Raw genomic sequence first — 20,084 nt, 5'->3', positions numbered from 1 at the left:
TACAAGGATATTTGGGAAGACCTTTTTCCAGTGTAATCTAGAGGTTGAGAATACAGGCTCTGGGCTTTAGATCCTTTATGCTTTTATCCCTTGTGTTCCACCAGCAATTGAGAACACCCTCCCCTTGAAATAGATGAAGACAGAAAGGAAACTCATTAGCTCCTATAACTGAACAGTTCAAAGAGTTCAGGCATGGCTGGATCCAGAATTCCTTTGGATCAGTTGCATCTTACGAGTCCTTGCAAGAGTCCAGCAACTCCTGGCTGTCCTCCTATGGTTTCAAACCTCATATCCTCTTAGCACCAAGCCTCCAGGAAGAGTGGGAGTCTGTGTCCCGGCATTCCGAGCCAGGCTGAGGTCACATGACATCCAATAACCAGTCATCTGACCAGGGAAGCGCTTGTGCTGGTTGGCTCAGGCATGAGAGTTTTTTAATAACAGCTTTATTGAGATACATTCACATACCATAAAATGCACCCATTTAACACATAGAATTCAATGGATTTTAGTACATTCACAGAGTTGTACAACTATCACCAGAGTCAATTTCAGAATATTTTCATCACACCCCAAAGAAACACCTCTTAGCCATCACTCCCAAATCTTCCCTGACTCCTGTCTCTCTAGTTTCTGGCAACCACTAATCCATTTTCTGTCTCTATGGATTTGCCTGTTCTGGACATTTCATATAAATGGATCATACAATAGGTGTGTGACCTTTTGTTACTGGTTTCTTTCATTAGCATAATGTTTTCAAGGTTCATCTACATTATAGCATGTGTTAGTATGTCACTCCATTTTATAACTGAAAATATTCCATCGTATGGATGGATCCCATTTTGTTTATCTGTTCATCCTTTGATGGACGTTTTCACCTTTTGGCTATTGCGGCTCATGCTGCTATGAACATTTGTGAAGTTTTGGGGCGTATATTTTTAGTTTTCTCGAGTACATTCCTAGGAGTGGAATTCCTGGGTCATATGGTAACTCTACATTGAACTTTTAAGGAAATGCCTTAAAAAAGCTCTTTCCCAAAGAAGCTACACCATTTTATAGTCCCACCAGCAGTGTAGGAGGGTTCCAGGTTTCTCACCAACCCTTCCTCTGGTCCATCTTTTTTTTTTGAATTCAAGTTTGATTTTTGTTTATTTTTATTTATTAGATTTATTGGGGTGACATTAGTTAGTAAGCTTATATAGATGACGTATTACAGAAACGTATAGACGGATAGAAACACTTGGTCCATCTTTTTTATTACAGCCATGCTAGTGGGTGTAAAGTGGTATCTCATTGTGGTCTCGATTTGCATTTCCATGATGGCTCATTTAGGTCTGAGTTTTGTGCCCTTCCCCAAACCAATAGGACTTTTCAGCTTCAGGCAGAGTGAGCCCTGGAACTGGGGTAGAGTGGAGGGTGGCAATCAAGAGCCACTCAAGGGGGAGGCGCAGCTTCCAGAGGAAGTTTGGGGTGTTGTTGGTGGCAAGGAGGAGAATATAGATTCCGTGCAGACCCTCCTTGATTTTACTCTTGCTGTTGTGACCAACTCTACCCCATCTGATGGGAATTTTCTAGGGTTGCGCATTGAAGTCCTACATCCTGGGAACCCTTGGTTATGGGTAAACTGGGACAGCTGTTGGCATTGGACCTTATCCCACGTTCTCCCAGCTGCCTTGGCCTGCCCCTCCTGTTCCTGGAGCCCGAGAGTCACCAGTGGGAATCCCCACCATGAATCCCCACCAGCTTCTGCCCTGCCTGGCCTGACCCCGATACCAGGCAGACGAGCCCTAGTTAACCTGTAGGGGAACAGAGATGGGAGGAAATTAGGAGAGAGTGTGAAAGGTTGCAATAACGTTTTAAAAAACCTTTTCGTAGACAAGATCGCTTGATAATCTCCAACATTTCCTTAGTTGTCTAGCATTGCTTTGATAAAGTCAAAAGTAAAGTAAAGTTGTTTTTAAACCATTAAGACTTTGTTGGTTTTACAAAATCCTCTCAGAATTTGGTGGAGGTCATTTTTGTTTCTGTTTGCTGGTTAATAGCCCGAATCACTGCTAGCTGTATCACTTGAATCTAACTCTTTCCTTAACTCTTGCATTCAAGTCCCCTCGCCACTTCCCCTCTCCTCCCTGGGAGACCCTAGCTCCAGGGACTACCCCTGTCTCTGGAAAGACCATCCATTTCCATGAGCTCATATCCTTTGCTTCAGTATCTTGCAGTTTTGAGCTTTTTTTCCTTTCCAGTTTTATTTTTTTACATAAAACTTTTATGTAATTGTCTTCTTCACTCTTGATCAGGTTTTGCTCCTTGTTTTCTATTCTTTTCTTTTTTTTTTTTGGTGTCTGTGTACCTGCCTCTGGTTCTAGTTCCTTCCATCATGCTCCCTTCTCAATCCCCACCCCGAGATGTCTGGGGGGTAAATGACTGACATTGGAGCATGTGTGTCCCCTTTGTCCTGGATAGCAGCTACCTTTGGTGTCTATATTTGCTGATTTATCTCTTTCTACTTGGTGACTCATCCTTCTTGGAAGAACCTTTGGACTAGAACTCCCTAACCCCGCCTCCAGCTGATTTGTTTTCTGGCTGCTGTTGTCACATGATAAGCACGGGAGCTTTTACATTTCTTGCTCTCCCTCTAAAATTTTCCAGGCCAGATATCTGCATGCACTATGAGCTTGGAGCTGTTTCAGAAAGTTTTCAAAATTGGGCCCAAGCCTTGCATGGTCTTATTTCCCAGTGAGCCTCCTGCCTTTCTTAACAAACTCTGGGTTGATCTCTATTTATGTGTTTATCACCCGAGTGTGGATGTTTACCTCCTCTCATTTATCAGACATTTAGGTAGATCCCAACTCTTTTCATGGAGGTGAAAGAAGTAAAGTGAAACCAAAAGACACCATGGGAAGGAAGGAGATTTCAAATTTGTCCTTAAGAAATTAAGCCCATGTATCTGGTTCTGAGAAGGCAGAGACCTGGAGGTGTAGGAGGAAAGCCTGAAATGTGATTTAGGTGACGGGGCTCCCTTCCTGCCTTTGGGGGACTTTCTGGAGGTCTGGTGAAAATACGCCACAGGGGTTGCAAGAAGTTTTGGAGCCAGACGGTTCTAGGTTCAAAGGCCTGCCCTGCCACTCACCAGCTATGGGATCTCTCACTGATCATTTCACATTCTCAGCCAGGGGTCGGCACACTATTTGTGTATCCTGATTTTGTACAGCTTGTGGGCTAAGAATCACTTTCACATCTTAAAAATGGTTGGGAAAAAAAATGAAAAGAGGAATAGTATTGCATGACATGTGTAAATTATGTGAAGTTCAACTTTCAGTGTTCACAGTATTTTGTGGACACATGGCCATGGCCATGCCTGTTCATTTACAGATGTTACGATTGGGATTTGTCTCTGGCTGCTTTTGACGGCAGGGTTGTGTTGGTGACAGTGACTGTCTGGCCCCCTGAAGCTGAGAATCTTCATTATCTGGCTTTTTATAGCAAAAGTTTGCTGACTCTGCCCTAAGACTCAGTTTCCTCCTCTCTCAGGAGAAACTAAGACATGGGGTTGTTGTAAGAATTAAACGAAATGGTCCAGGTCAGATGCTTGGCCTGCGGTTTAGGAAGATTGCCTGTTCTCAATCATGATAACCCCTGCTTCTGTTTCCTTCTCCGTAGAGCTAAGGTTCTAAAATTCCAAAAGTCTCAAAGTCGCTTGCGTGTTACACTCTGTGCCTTACTCCCTGTGTGTCGTTTCTGAGCCGATCCTGTGTGTAACATTCCCACCTGGGATGGACACTTCCAAGTGTATGAGGCACAACCCCCACTCCTCTCTCTCCTCCCCATGTCTTCTAGGAGCTGCACCTCTGTGTCTCCCGCAGACATTTTGCTCTGGAGCGGGGCTGCAGGTTGCGCGGGCTGCCTCCGGGGAATTACAGCGTGCGAATCCGGGCCACCTCCTTGGCGGGCAACGGCTCCTGGACGGAAGCCACCTATTTCTATGTGACAGACTATTGTAAGTGTGCAGTGACTTGGGCTGGTTGGGTCTGTGGTTGGTGCTGGGAATGGCACATTTCAGAGGATGGTCAAGGAAAGCTGGAAGCTATATGTGCTGGCCCTGGACTTGACCTCTGGGTCCACTGGCCGCTGCTGTGTGATCGGGGCAAGGTGCTTGCCCTCTCCGAGCTTGCACTTCCTCATCTGTCCATGGGCATAATAATACGACTACCTCTGGAGGTGAAGGGAGGTTTCATGACATTATGAAGTTTAAGTGACTGGCACAGGACAAATCTGTAAACACATCAGTTCTTGTGAACTAGTGTTTCAATCTGTGTTGTTAGATGGGCTATGTCCTCCAATGGACGACGTGGGAGCTTCCCTACTTATCCATGGGTATGTTCTCATTGTCCAGGTAATAAGTTTTGGGCCAGCTGGACACACAGTGGACAGTAGGGAAGGTAGAGAGGAGGGGAAGGCCGAGCTGGTCAGGGAGTGCTTCCTGGAGGTGGCAACATCTTGGCTGAGAATTGGAAGAATATACAAGTGGGGGCAAAAGAGGATATTTAGTCTGGCATGTGGTAGGAGCCCAGACACTAAAATGAGTGAACAAACGAATGACTTCGACAGAGGGAGATTCTAGACCTGGAGAAGAAGGAGGTTGTGGGGGAGGTAGGGATTCTTCTTGGCTGGCTGGATTTTTACATGGCCCAATGGGAGCGTGGAAAGTGGGAGTGATTCTTGCTGGGATGGTTCTGGTCAGGGTCAGGACTAGGATGAGCGTTCCGACACCGTGTGGGTGTATCACACCGTGATTCTGACGCTCCCCACTGGAGTTAGCACAGGGCCCCGTAAGCGGAAGAGCACAGTTCCCAACAAGACTGCTCTCGGCTGGATGCCAGATGCAAGTCTCCTGCGCTTCTGACCAACTGACTAAAATTTGAGTGTTCCCACAACCCCTTCAGAGTCGATCATTTGCTAGAACAGCGCATAGAAACTCAGGAAAGTGCTATAATTACAAGGACAGTTATATTATAAAGGATGTAACCCAAATGAAGAGATACAGAGGATGAGGTGGCAGGAGGGCTCCCGTGCCCTCTCCCCATCGAATCAGGACACCTCACGTCACCCTCCCGGCATATGGAGGTACTGATGAGCCAGGAAGCTCCTCGGAGCTTTGGTGTCAGAGTTTTCATTGGGGTTTCATCACCTTGGTGACTGGTTGAATCACTGGCCACGTGCCCGAACTCTGTCTCCAGCCCCACTCCAATCTTTGGAGGTTGGGTGGCTGAAAGTCCCACCCTGCCAATCACGTGCTGGCTCTTCTGGTGATCAGCCCCCAGCCTGCGTCTTGTCACCTGTCAGCATGAACTCAGGTGAGCCCCAAGAGAGTCATCCATGACAAAGACACGGCTATTACTCAGAACATCCACAGATTTGGAGTCTCTCTCTTAAGAACCAGTGACACCAATGAATGAAATGCAAAGGAAATTATCAAAGTGGGATGAATATTTTTAACATCATCGACAAAGATTTAATATCCTTAATACAGAGTGAATATATAGTTGACCCTTGAACAACATGGGTGTGAACTGCGTGGGTCCACTTATATGCAGAGTTTTTCCCCAATAAGTACTGTAAATGCATCTTCTCTTCCTTATGATTTTCTTAATAACATTTTCTTTTCTCTTGCTTAGTTTATTGTAAGAACACAGTATATAATACGTAGAACGTGCAAAATATGTGTTACTAGACTGGTTATGTTTTCAGTAATGCTTCCAATCCATAGTAGGTGGATTACTAATAGTAGTTAAGTTTTGGCGGAATCGAAAGTTATAGGAAGATTTTCGACGATGAAGGGGTTGATGCCCCTAACCCTGTGTTGTTCAACAGTCAGTTGTATATATTAATGAGTAAAAGACATATGTCCTAACACAAAAAAGAAGCCAAGAACATAAATAGTCCATGTAAAAAGAAATACAAAAAATAGAAAACATACGATAAAAATGTCAAACCTCACTCAAAACCACACCAAAAAAAGAAAAAAATGCAAATTAAAACAAGATGTAATTTTCAACTTATCAAATTGGCAAGGTTTTTTTTTTTTAATATGATCACAGTACTTAGTGTTGTCCAAGAGTACAGATAGGCAGACCTGCTTTTTCATGGTTGGTGAGTGCTAAAATGTAGTACTTTAATAATGTGCATACAAAATCTTATGTAAGCCAACAGTTCTGGTTCTAGAAATGTATCATAAGGAAGCAATCAGAGATGTCTAAATAAGATACATGTTCAAGGAAATCCGGCATAGCATTACACACAATAGCTAAAAATCTGGAGAATTAAATGTTTGACACATTAGTTTACAGTCGACCCTTGAACAACAGGGCTTAAGGGCACCGACCCCTGCACAATTGAAAATCCTCACATAACTTTTGACACCCCAAAACTTAACTACCAATAGCCTACTGTTGAGTGGAAGCCTTACCAATAACAAACAGTCAAGTAACACATATTTTGTACGTTATATGTATTATATACTGTGTTCTCACAATAACGTAAGGTAGAGAGAAGAAAATGTTAAGAAAATCATAAGGAAGACAAGATGCATTTACAGTACTGTATGTATTTATTGAAAATAATCCACGTATGCATGGACCCACACAGTTCAAACCTATGTTGTTCAAGGGCCAATTGTATTTAAAATATATATATAACAGAAAGGGAAACAAGGCACCAGGGTGCAACATTTAAGGAGGTGCTCACCCTCGGGCCGTGCCCCATCGGAGATGGCACTGACAGCTTGCTCTTAGTCAGGGCAGTAGAGGAGGACGAGATGTCTCAGGATAGAGCTGACTCCCAAGGCAGCAGGGGTCAGTGGTCAGAGCTTACTCAAATGGCCCAGCTTCAAATGCATGCTGCACCGTGGATACATTCTGGGGCTTTGGGCAAGACCGCTCCTCTCCTTGAGCCTGTTTCCCAATCTGTTAGCTGGCATCAGACATAGTTCCTCCTACCTTGGCCTATGGGATGATTAAGATCACTTACCCAAAGCACTTCAAACAGTGCCTGGCTTTTAGTAAGTGTTTGGTGTACTACTATTATTAAAAGCCCCAGAGGCCCAGATTCATTCTCTGACCTCTCTCTCAGAACCCATTTTCTTCCTTGGCTTGCAAGCATCTGAATACATGGGCATGTTAATAATTACAGGCAACTCAGCCGTGCATGCGAATTTAAAAAATAAAGGTTGTGTCGCATTTCTTCAGCCAGTTTAAAAGGGGTTCTTTTGGGGGAAATGCACTTTCCTTTATTTTGCCTGGTACTTTTCCTGGGAATCAGGACACCCGCAAGTTTCATGGGCCGGCCGTCCCTTGAGGAGGGCAGGACCCGCTAGGACACCGGGCTCTTCCTGATGAACTTTTCATCTGCCAGAGGTGCTGTTTGGAATTAAGATAGGCTATTTACTTTGCAGGGCTCAGTATGAAATGAAAATGCAGGGCCCTTGTTTAAAAATTCACTTTCAAGATGGTGACAGCGGACATTAAACTCTTCAGAGTGTGGGGCCCTGGGTGATGGCCTGAGTTGCCTGGCTGTGAAGCTGGCCCTCGGTGGGGAAGGGAGAAGGCTGGCAGTGGGCAGTGGTCTGGAGGTCAGGGGTGTGCTTGCAGAATACAGATTCTGAGTCCGCCACCCAGCCCCATGGAGCCAAATGGGAATGCTGGGAGATAAAGGTCCAGGAAACCAGCAGAGAGAGGCTCAGGGACAAGAGATGTGGGCCAAGTGTGTGAGGCCCACCAATATATTCGTACCGTGTTTCCCTGAAAATAAGACTTAGCCGGACCATCAGCTCTAATACTTCTTTTGGAGCAAAAATTAATAAAGACCCAGTCTTATTTTAATATAATAATATAAGACCAGGTTTATATAATAGAATGTAATATAATATAATATAATATAATAATATAATATAATATAATATCATACAACACATAATACAGGGTCTTATATTAATTTTTGCTCCAAAAGACGCATTAGGGCTGATGGTCCTGCTAGGTCTTATTTTCAGGGAAACACAGTAGATTTGATTTTTGGTGTGAACACATTTTGATCTGAGACATATATTTTCTTATTCTATTTCAGTAGACGTCCCATCAAATATTGCAAAAATTATCATTGGTCCCCTCATCTTTGTCTTCCTCTTCAGTGTGGTGATTGGAAGTATTTATCTATTCCTGAGAAAGAGGTGAGTGCGGTGGTATGCCGGCAAAGGTTAACAACCAGCTTTCCAGGAAGAAGTATGCCTAGATATCGATGTAGCTATAGATACAGCTATCTCTAAGTTTATTATAAACTTTACTTATATAAAGGTTGTGTAGCATGTAGTTTCCACATAATGATCCTCATACAACATACAGTACTCTTTATCATAAATTCCCTCTAGCCAGTGGATTGTCACTAAATGCTTTGCTCGGTTTTTTCCCCCTGAACCTTTGTGTCTATAACTGACCTATGGTTGCAGTTGATGACCTAGGGTTCATGAATGTTGATTGGCATTTTGTTTATATTAAAGAGTAGGACAAAAATGAAATAAGATGTCCGTGTTCATCAGTCATAGGAGTGGCCTTGTGGAATCAGATAATAATTCCTAAATACTTCCCATTTTTTTCAATGTTTTATGCCATCTGCATCTATAGAGATGACACACGGCTAACTTTCATCTGCGTGATTAACATTTTTTCCATCACTTTCTCAAGCCTGGACAAAAAACGGAACAATAAATCAAGTGTTGGTTTGTAGCGTTTGCCTGTTTCTGTGGTGTAAATATTCCCACTGTGGCCAATGTCAAACTATGGACGTGATGCCACTGAGACAGAGCAGCTCACCATCGTGTAGTATTTCCACCACGTGGGTACAACAATATAATAAATGTGCTGGCATAGATAACCTCAAGAGCGCTGATCATAGTAAGCTGTGGTACAATAATTAGGTAGTGGTGAGTTTTGAATACTGTTACCTTTGCTTTTAATATAATTTGTTTAATTGGAAGCCTATATAATTTATTTTTGAATGATGGTTGTATTTAATAACTGGCTCCTAAGTTTCCCAAAAAGTTGTTTCTCACGAGCTGGGAATAGATGGCTCCAGAACAGTACCGGTATGTGGCTGCTGTTCGTAAGGGTTCTCATTTGCAGGGGCGACGCCTGTAGCCACCTGTAGTGACCGATGAATTCCTGTGAGAATTGCAGACTGGAATGCCTGTCTTTTTCTCTTCCAGGCAGCCGGATGGGCCACTGGGACCACTGTATGCTTCTTCAAACCCTGAGTACCTCAGTGCCAGCGATGGTGAGTACCGCCCTTTTCCCTGTGGGTGGCCAGAATGCTGCTGTCTGGTTTTCTTTGCCATCACCGTCCAGTGAGAGCCGAGGTTTGACACCCGAGAGGCTGACATGAGCCCTCTTGTTCATTGGAGCTGAGGACCTGCCCCCTTACTGCAGAAACCCCACGACAGGAGCATTTAAGACACCTGCCGTCTGGCTCCTGTTTGGATGGGCTGATCTAGCTGGGCTGGGACCTGTAGGCTGGGCTGGGAGGCCGAGAGCTTGGGGTCCCAGCTGTGGGAATGTGGAGCCTGGGGCCCTCGCCAGACAGAGTGCCGAAGGTCAGAGCCAGAAAGCTGTGTCTGAACTTGCTGCCCAAGCTGGGAGGTGGGAATTGGAAGCCAAAATGGGGGACTGTGAGTAGGGCGAGGAAGACCAGAAGCAGAGACAAGGTGGGATAGGCGGAAGCTACGTGGGTGCCAGGGTCACATCTGCTGTTGGTGGCAGCTGGCCTTGGACGTGCTGCTGCTGCTGGTGGGAATGGGGATCCGACACCTGCATTTCCCTTGATTGTGCCAAAGGGCAGTGAGTGGCCCCTGTCGTAGGGCCTGCCTGTTCCTTCCAAGGGGAAGGCATCTGTTGCATTACAAGTTTCTAAAGTGCTTCGTGCAGTAAAAATCAAAAAGCAACTTTCGAGGCATGAGCACCACTGCCTGGCAGGATGCTGGCTGGGTATACAGGGCTGGTGTGTTAAGGGCACCCAGGGTCTGTTTTAAGCAGGTCTGATAAGACACATAGACACTGAAATGGCTGTCATGAAAAAAGACGTTTATCGTCAGATTCCCTAGAAGCAGGAGGCACTCGCCACAGAGGGCTGCTGGGAGAAGCACCAGGGTTGGTCAGGAGACAGAGAGAGGGATAGAAATGCAGGCAAGAGCCTCCATTGTGGTTTCCACAGGGAAGGCAGGGAAGGGCAGAGCAGGGTAGGGTAAGACTTAGGACTGGCTGGTTTGAATAATTTCAGCAGGCTCGGGGACATAGGGGCTGGCTGTAGTTGTCAGGGACCTGGCCTTGATTAGGGCAGGGGGACAGCCTGAGTGTGAGAGCCTGATAGCAGAGGTGGTTGGGGTGTGGGCTGTGGATTGGGTGGTCTGCATATGAAAAGTGCTTTGGCAGGTGAGTCCTTGCCGTCTCTGGGAACTGGCTGCTCCTGGGGCGAGGGGTCAGTCCTTCCAGGGTAAGCAGGGTCGCAGATGTCAGATCCTCAGAATGGAGAAACTAGAAAAGGTGGTTATTGCAGGTGGGATGTGCGGAGGGAATGAACATTAATCCAGGTGCCTCCTTTCCCTGTTTGGACATCAGCGATGGGGAAGCTGACCCTCAGGGCTGTCGTTTGGTCCCCCAGTTGGGGCGAGGCTGGGATGCTGCTCGTGGCTGTCTCTCTTTCCCACCATTCTACGTCCTTCTGGGGACGCAGCAAAGGCTGAGGGCACAGGGGTGCCCAATCACAGCTGGAAATGGGAGCTCAAGGGTCTTTAAGGTCAGGAAGGCCTGAGCCAAGGGATGTATGCAGGGGAAGATGCAGGCTCAGGGCCCCAGGGGCAGGGTGTCCCCACTGAGCATCTGTGAGTTCATTTGTGGGCATTGCTCTGTGAGCAGGTCCTTGGACAAGCCACGGTGACGGATGAGCTGGCTATGGCTGCTGTAACCATGTACCAACACTGCATGGCTTAGAAAACAGAAATTTATTTTCTTACAGTTTTGGAGGCTGGAATTACAAGGTCAAGGTGTTGGCAGGGTTGGTTTCTCCTGAAGCCTCTGTCCCTGGCTTGCAGATGGCCAACTTCTCCCCATGTCCTCACGGGCTCTGCCCTCTGTGTCTGTCTGTCCTAATCCCCTCTTGTAAGGACACCAGTCGTATTGGATTAGGGCCCACCCTAATGACCTCGTTTTAACTTAATTGTCTCTTTAAAGGCCCTGTCTCCAGATACAGTCACATTCTGAGGTACCACGGTTAGGACTTCAAGATATGCATTGGGGGGTGGGGAGGCACAATGTGGCCCATAACAGTGATGGCACAGAGGAAAGAAAGCAGGAACCATTTTGGCTTTTTTTTTTTTTTGTACATTTGAGTCATTTGCTGCATAAAAAACCACCCCAAACTAAATGGCTTAAAACAACCGCCATTAATTGGTTCACCGTTTGGTGGGTCCACTCCCTGGGCTGTGCTCAGCTGGGCAGTTCTGGTCTCACCCACGTGGCTGCGTCCGCCGGTGGGTCAGCTGACGCTAGGTGCTCCTGGATGGGCTCACTCACATGTGCAGTGGTTCTCAAGTGGGTGGTCCCCCATTCCCTTGGCACTTTGCAGAAACAATAGCCTTCGATGGGAAGGTTATTAGGTAGTGGGGCTCTGAGTCAGACAGGAAGGATGGGGTGCAGGTTCAGCTCGAAGGCCGTGACGGCAGGGACCCACGCTTGTCCTGTTCTCGGCTACATGCCTGGCACAGACCCTGGATCCCAGAAGTCACTTAATGAACATTTGTGGGGGGCTTGGGTGGGCGGTGGCCGGGGACCCACGGAGGATGCTGTGTGGATAAGTGAGGAGTAGTGTTCCCATGTTCTGTGTATGTGCCGGACGAGTGGGAGGTGCCTCGGGACAAGATCAGCCTCCTGCGAGAGCTGGGCCAGGGCTCCTTCGGCATGGTGTACGAGGGCAACGCCAAGGACATCATCAAGGGGGAGGCGGAGACCCGTGTGGCGGTGAAGACTGTCAACGAGTCGGCCAGTCTGCGTGAGCGGATCGAGTTTCTCAACGAGGCCTCGGTCATGAAGGGCTTCACCTGCCATCACGTGGTGAGTCCTGCGTTTGCCCTGGGAGCAGTCAAAGGCTGTGTTTCCTAAGCAAAGCTGAGGTTCAGGCTGTACTACAGAACAGAAGGCATTGATGGGAGCAAAAAGGTATGACTCCGATTCAGGTAGCAACTACCCTGCGCTCCAGAGAGGACAAAAAAAGGCAGGTCTGTAAAGGCAAAACCCACAGTGTGATTGTTTCCTGCCAACGAAGGATTACTGGCTGGGCTCACAAGGCTTGGCTAGTTCCAATATGCAAATAAGGGAGGTGAAAACTACAACGAGAAGGTCAAGTCCAGCAGTGGTTTTTCCAGGATAAGAGCAGCTCTGAGACCTGAGGCTCAAGATGTGCAGAGGCCCCACTTCCAGAATAGCCTCCCAGCTGTATTTTAAGTGGGTCTCTTAGCAATGCTTGTTCCCTTTCATTTTTTTCCATTATCACTTTCCCTTGGGTCCCCTTGTCCTCTTCCTCTTCTTACTGCATAGAGCAAAAGGGAAGTGGGTGTGGACCCCCTGCCCAGCCCCCAACCTGCTCAGCGTCCTAAAGGTGGGAGGAGGGTCTCCCGTCTCCCTTCTCCAATACCATCCTTGTTGCCCCAGTGTTTTCCGGAGTCTTCCGTCTCATCCTCTTCCCGGCTCCTTTGTAACCCTTAAGCACACAGTTGTGCATCTCTGCCCCACCCCCCTCAGGTCAGCACAGACTTCCTGGCCTTCTGCTCCCAGTGTCCCCTAGTTTTCCTTGAGCCTCGTGTCCTTCATCTTTGCCCCCCCCCCACGTGCACACACTAACGGAGCACCTGCTCAATGCTAAGCCCTATTCTTGTCTCTGTGATGTGGCACATTCTTGCCCTCCTGGAGGTCCCAACACGGGGAGTGGAGACACTCTCACCCCAGGAGGCTTGTTATTAGCAGATGATGCTATGGCAGAAAGGGAAAGGACAGCAGGGTCGGGGGGTGGGGAATTCAGGAGTGGGGAAGGGGCATTTGAGCAAAGATGTAAATGCTGTAGGGACTGAGCTGTGTGGCCACACGAGGGTCAGGCAGAGGGGACAGCTAATGCACAGGCCTGGGAGTGGGAGAGAGCCATATGTGCTCAGAGACATCAGGAGATAGCCACGATTTGCCTTGGATGGTGCTGTGTGTGGACAGGTCTGTCTGCTCCCTCACCCATCGGACTGTGTCCTGAATTCTCCTGCCTTGCTCGCCACGCCCCCCTTCCCCAGGGTGTTGACCTTGGCATTTGAGCCGGACAGACCAGTGTTTCCCACACACCATCAAGAAGCAGGGTGCTGTATGTGACCATACAGGGAGCCCTCGGGGAGTCAACAGACCCTGTGAGGGTCCCACAGACCCTCATCCAAGAATCGCCCCCATGCTTGCTCTGCAGGTCCGCCTCCTGGGGGTGGTGTCCAAAGGGCAGCCGACGTTGGTGGTGATGGAGTTGATGGCTCACGGAGACCTGAAGAGCTACCTCCGTTCCCTGCGGCCTGAAGCTGAGGTGAGTGGCCCCTGGGTACCCTGCAGGGCACCCTCTTTTGGCCCCGTGGCCCAATGTCGCTAAACATGACCCCCTTTTTGACTTTAGAATAACCCCGGCCGCCCTCCCCCTACTCTGCAAGAGATGATTCAGATGGCAGCGGAGATCGCCGACGGGATGGCGTACCTGAACGCCAAGAAGTTTGTGCACCGGGACCTTGCAGCTCGAAACTGCATGGTCGCCCATGATTTTACCGTCAAAATCGGAGGTTTGTCTGGCTTTCTGTGTGGGAATGTATGGTCCTGGCCATGTTTAATTTCAGAAGGAGCTGTCTGTCATGAGTTGTTTAATCTTTTCCAGTACTTTTGGATGAAGCCTGATCCTCACACTGTAATTTAATTGCACTTGTTCATGAACTCACTCATTCACCTCTTTAAATAATATTCGTTGCAAGTCACTTGATGGAGGTGTTGTGGGTGCAGTGATGAACATGTCACCATGGTTTCTCTGCCCTCGTGCAGTCTTTATCTGCACCGTCCAGCACAGTTGCCACTGGCCACGTGGGGCCATCTACATTTAAATTAATTTACACTAAGTACGATGAAAAGGTCCGTCCGTTGGTCGCGCAGCCACGTTTCAGTGTCCAGGAACCACTTGGAGCCCAGAGGCTGCCTTATTGGATAATGTGGGCGCAGACCATGTTCATTATCACAGAAAGTTCTGAACAGAGCTGTTCTAGATGAACAATAAAATAGTTCACGCTCATGTGAGCACGATCATGAGGACTGGGAAGAGCACTGAAGGAAATGGGGTTCCACGATACTAGAGGAAGGGCCTCTGCCTGCAGGGAGGCACTGTTTCCCCAAAGACTCGCAGGACGCGAAGTGGAGCGGAGTGACAGCACCCCGGGGGAGTTTCAGCACATGCAAAGGCCATGAGGCTGGAAGGATGGCGGGTGTGGTGTGATTAAAATGAATGCAGAGGGGGCAGAGCAGCATGAGAAGTGAGGCAGGAGCCAGACCCAGAAGGGTTACAAGTCACAGTAAGTCATCTAGACATTATGCTACGCAGCCAGTGCGAAGCAGGAAGTGATGTAATTCTATTTATGATCCAAAAAGACGTTACCCTACATTAACAGTCAGTGGGAAACACGAAGTGATGTTATCGTATTTATAAGCCCCAAACACATTATCCTACGTCAGCAAGAGAAGCAGGTAGTGACAAAGTGATGTCATCCTGTTTATGTAGCTTCTCCTGGGCAGTGGGCTGTCCAGGTCTGGATGGAGAGAGGGTCCTGCAGGTGAGAGGATAGTGGGCCTGAGTGGGGCTAGGGCCGTGGAGAGGAATAGATAATTAAAGAGGGATGTGGAGGGAGAGGGGGCAGGACTTGTCACTGTATTGGCTGTGGGGTGTGAGGAAAGGGGATGGTCACAGGGGGACCCAACCCTGGGTTCCTGGTGGGGCAGTTGGCTGTTAGGTGGGTCCACGTCCAATGGGGAACAGTAGGTTGGCTGCAGACATTCAGAAGTTCACTTTTGATTGCCTGTGAGTCATACATGGTAAGGAAACGTTTCTGAAAAAGGGATTTCCAAGCTCTGGGCCAGAACATCATTGCCTTGCCACTTGGTAGTTCTTTTTCCTTCCCTTTAAATGGTGGCCCATCCTCTCCCTCCACATTCCTACGCGCATCCTCAGAATCCATTGTTCCTGAATTTAATAGCCACCCAGGGAGCACACACCAGGGGCAGGTGAGCCCATCTGAGGGCTCTACAAGGGGTGGGGCAATGAAGATGGCAGACACCTGGGTCACAGGCTGAAGGGTAAGAGCGTGTGAACTGTTTGTTGTCAGACTTTGGAATGACCAGAGACATCTACGAAACGGATTACTACCGGAAAGGGGGCAAGGGTCTACTCCCCGTGCGGTGGATGGCACCCGAATCCCTGAAGGACGGGGTCTTCACCACTTCTTCCGACATGTGGTGAGTCGTGCGTGGGTTGACGACAGAACGCGGGGCTTGAATTTCAGGTTGCTCCACTACTATGAGTAAGAGGGGGCCGTCGAAACCCGCCTTCTCATGGCCTCTCCGTCAAGAAAATGAAGGGGATGTCATATGTGAGGACTCCCAGATGGCAGCTATTACGTTCCAGTTGAGACTCATCTTATAGGTGTTTCTGAACACAGCATGAATTGTTTAATTCACTGGCAGCTAGGTTCTAGTAAACCTAGAAAGTTGTGTGTGTGTGTGTTTTAATGGCTTCTTTGTTACTCCTCTCAACTGTTGTTGGCAGGTCCTTTGGTGTGGTCCTTTGGGAAATCACCAGCTTGGCAGAACAGCCTTACCAAGGCCTGTCTAATGAGCAGGTGTTGAAATTTGTCATGGATGGAGGGTATTTGGATCAACCTGACAACTGTCCAGATAGACTGTAAGTGCAGAAAGGGGTTAAACAGGCGTTGCCTTTCGCATGCATGCTTGTTGCCTGTTGTATCTTTGCATGCACCCTTGTGTCTGCATATCATGTCTGCATGTGTGCTTCTTGTTTGCCCATCAGATCTTTGCACACACACTGTGTGTGCATCTCATGTCTACATGCACGCTTGTACTTGCATGTTATATCTTTACATGTATGCTTTTCTACATATCGTGTCTTTGGAAGGTTGTACAAGAAACCCCACAGCACTGGTTACTTTGGGAGAAGGGAACTGAGGAGCTGGGGTAGAAAACTTATATTTAACTGTCTATTCTTTATACATACCATGTTTTATATACACTTAAAATTTTGTCAAGAAACTACTACCATGTTATATTCAGTGACGTCTCATTAATATTAGAAAAAAATAAGTCACTAAGCACACACATTAAGAAAACTTTATTAGGGATATGTATTACATACTCCCCCCCAAATTTTCATTTTAAATATTTGTTATGGGACCAAATGGACAACACACCCACACACACCATTAAACACTTGCAAAATCATTTAGCCGTACTAATGGTCCAATAAGTATAAAGTAAAATAAAGGGACATGCCATCTTCCTAAATTAGCAAATGAAGGAAGGGAGGGAGGGAGGGAGGGAAGAATGGAGAGAAATAGGGGAAGGAAGGAAGGAAGGAAGGAAGGAAGGAAGGAAGGAAGGAAGGAAGGAAGGAAGGAAGGAAGGAAGGAAGGAAGGAAGGAAGGAAGGAAGGAAGGAAGGAAGGAAGGAAGGAAGGAAGGAAGGAAGGAAGGAAGGAAGGAAGGGTGAATTTTAATATTCAGTGTTAGCAATGGTATGGCTAGATAACCATTCCTATCACCCTGTTGTAAGAGCTACTCAGAGCAATGTTATTTAAAGTCTCAAAAAAATGGAGATGATCTAAACATCCAACAGTATGAAAATTACCAAGTAAATCGGTACATTAATATGATGTAGCAATTGAAATTTCAAATGACGCTGAAAATATTTTATCGCTTGGTGGATAAGCCTATGTTAAAATATTAAGTGGAAAAAGAAGGTGAATATTACATTTCCAAATATCTCAAGATAGAAAAGACCAGAGGATGGTGTGCGAGCTGCCTTTTCTCTGTATTTTTGGGTGTTTTCTAATTGTTTTTACAATGAACATTTATTACATCTAGAGTCCTTTATCAGTATTTCTTAAGAAAAAAGTTTGACCTCTTGAAAAATCCATAGGCATTTTTAGGCTTCATCCCCCAAAGAATAAGACATCAACTTAGAAAACCTAGTCTGAAGAGACCGCATATGAAAAAAAAAGTTTCAAAGCAGTTTCCTCAATGCAGAGTTATTTAGAATCTCTGAGCAAAGTATTTCTCAACATTGACTAATGGAGGCCCTTTCCTAGCCAGTTAGCAGCCAGCGGTGGTTCTGGACCAGGAAATTCAGTAGGTCCTAGGCCAGAGGTGTGCAAACTTCTGTAAAGGGCCATATAGTAAGTATTTTCAGCTTTTTGGGCCACATGGCTCTCTGTCACAGCTCCTCAACTCTTCTGCTGTAGCTGGAAAGAAGCCACAGGCAATCCATAAATGAATGTTGTAGCGGTGTGCCGATAAAACTTTATTTATAAAAACACTCAGGGGGCCCGGTTCTAGAGGCTGAATTTTGCCATCCCCTGCCCTGGAAGGAGTTATGGTGGGGAAAGAAGGAGGTAACATGGACACTCCAAGCCCTCAGAGCCTATGCTGCGTGCTGTTGGCTGAGTAACGTCATGTCACTCTCACACCATCCTCTAGAGAGTGAGGGCAGTACGGCCACTCAGAACTGGTCCACTAGGTTCCATCCACACAGATGCAGCTGTCGGGTGCAGGGGTGGATAAAATGAGGAGCTGTGGTCTGCAACATGTGACATCAGGAGGGGCCCTTCTTGATCAGGCTTTAGGAAGAGGCAGCCCCTTTGGACCTCTTCTCAAAACCATCTTTCAGCTCCTACACAATTGCTGCTTCTGCTTGACTGTTTACCTGCACATGTAGCCACTGTCTGAAATGAACACTTGTCATCAGTGTGTGTGGATCCCCGGGGTGGAGTGGGGGCTGCTTGGCTGGGCGCCCAGACTCATCCCCCTCCGTGTCTCCCTGTCCCATAGCACTGAACTCATGCGCATGTGCTGGCAGTTCAACCCCAAGATGCGGCCGACCTTCCTGGAGATCGTCGACACGCTCAAGGACGACCTGCACCCTAGCTTTCCAGAAGTTTCCTTCTTCCACAGTGAGGAGAACAAGGCACCGGAGAGCGAGGAGTTGGAGATGGAGTTTGAGGACATGGAGAGCATCCCCCTGGACAGGTCCTCACACTCTCAGAGGGAGGAGGACGGAGGGTCCTCGTTGGGGCTGAAGCGGAATTACGAGGAACACATCCCCTACACCCACATGAACGGGGGCAAGAAAAACGGACGGATCCTGACTCTGCCACGGTCCAATCCTTCCTAACAGCACCTGTTTGGGGTAAGGGTCCCGACTTCACTCTCCTCTGGTTTGAAGGACTCCAGAAAACTCAGGATTTTCCCACGACTCTGCCAGTGTCCAGCGGAGCTCAGCGATCATTACTCTCCATTTCTGTTTGTAGTATGACTTAACACACATCTGATTGATTGCCAGTTAGACTAGTCCTCAGAGGACGTAACTGAACATAGAGGGAAGGGCTGTCCACAGCCGCTTGTCCTTTCGGGCAGCCGCAGGGTCAAGCCAGGGTGTGACTTCTTTTTGTAGTCGGTTGAAAGAAAGCACCTGTTTTTACAATTTTTTTTTTTTTTTTGGCTGGTGTCTGAGCTACAGTATAAAACTTGTTTGTGGAACAAAAGTTTGAAAGAAAGAAGAAACAAACCCTGTTCCAGTAGAATTCCAAGCTTTAGGAAGTGGGCTTTCGGAAGGTTTTCCTCATCCAGGCTGAAGAATTTTTTTTTCTTTTCCTTCACAAAATCAGTTCCTCAAATTGACCAATAGCTGCTGCTTGTGTACTTTTGATAAGGATCTGTAGTCCCAGTGTGCGCGTGCGTGTCTGTCCACAGTAGACACGGTGTGTGTGTGTGTGTGTGTGTGTGTGTGCGCGTGCACGTGCACGCGTGCATAGCACTCACGCTGAGTTGACACTTGGGGATTGGCTCATGAAGGTTCCACTTCTCTCGAGTGTGTGAGCGCCCGGGTCCCCAGCTCCTTCCTTCTTCTTCACTGGGAGACTGTGCCCTCACTGATTCTTCTTGTGCCCCAATCTAGCCTCAGGAGTCTTCTCTTCCTTAACTTTGGTGAAAAATGGTTTTCTGGGAGCCAAGGGAGTGGTTTGGAGTGATAATGGATCTTTTCAAGACCAAACAAAGCCAGGACATAAAAAAGAAAAAAAAAAGAAAAAAAAAGGAACCGAGATTATAAAGAGTTTTGAGAATATATTTGTAACATATTTAATTTTTTAAAAATCTCCAATCAGCCTAATAAGTTATTGACGATTTCCCAGGGTGGGGGGGAGGGCTGTTGGGTCGGTCTGCCTGTGTGGGGATGGGGGGCCAGGCACCCCGGCCTCTTTGCTTGGTCTTCGAGGCATCCATTTTTCCGGGAATAAAGCCACATTCGCTGCTAACCCTTTTGGACATTGTGAGGCCACCCTGAGGATGGGGACAGTTGGGTTTGATGGATGCGTAGGTAAGCTGGCAGCCACCTGGAGCTGAGCCCCGCCTTCGAGCACACTTGTGGCTCTGGGATCCCCTGGTTCCCTGTGTGTACCTCTCGCTCTTCCTCAACTGGGTGTGCACATCTTACAGTTATTGTGCAGACACGACAAAATCAGATCCCCAAGTGTGACAGCACGAATGGACTTGGAGAACACTGAACAGTGTGAAGCGAGATGCATCTGTCGGGCCCCTCTGTCCTCAGAGCATCCGACTGTCCTCAGAACGGACCTCCCAGAAGCTGCTCTGTGCCGTGACCTCAGCTGGGCCAGGTGTGGGGCCTGAGCCGAATCCTCAGGTGCTTACGACG

General features: G+C 47.5%; 1 protein-coding gene across 1 annotated transcript in view; it reads left to right on the top strand.

The window, feature by feature from the left end:
- INSR (insulin receptor) overlaps positions 1–19,539 on the top strand; it is a 125,701-nt gene extending 106,162 nt beyond the window's left edge. The window contains exons 13-21 of the mRNA XM_081076009.1: positions 3,835–3,994; positions 8,116–8,218; positions 9,251–9,318; positions 11,902–12,146; positions 13,531–13,641; positions 13,729–13,888; positions 15,470–15,599; positions 15,910–16,044; positions 18,203–19,539. Coding sequence (XP_080932135.1) covers positions 3,835–3,994; positions 8,116–8,218; positions 9,251–9,318; positions 11,902–12,146; positions 13,531–13,641; positions 13,729–13,888; positions 15,470–15,599; positions 15,910–16,044; positions 18,203–18,545 — 1,455 coding nt within the window. The 3' untranslated portion in view covers positions 18,546–19,539. The remainder of the gene's footprint in view (positions 1–3,834; positions 3,995–8,115; positions 8,219–9,250; positions 9,319–11,901; positions 12,147–13,530; positions 13,642–13,728; positions 13,889–15,469; positions 15,600–15,909; positions 16,045–18,202) is intronic.
- The last annotated feature ends 545 nt before the right edge of the window (positions 19,540–20,084 follow it).

Source organism: Rhinolophus hipposideros, assembly GCF_964194185.1.
Source record: "Rhinolophus hipposideros genome assembly, chromosome: 16".
Lineage (NCBI taxonomy): Eukaryota > Metazoa > Chordata > Mammalia > Chiroptera > Rhinolophidae > Rhinolophus > Rhinolophus hipposideros.
Note: the sequence above shows the minus strand (reverse complement) of the source record. Positions and strands in the feature narration are given on the sequence as shown.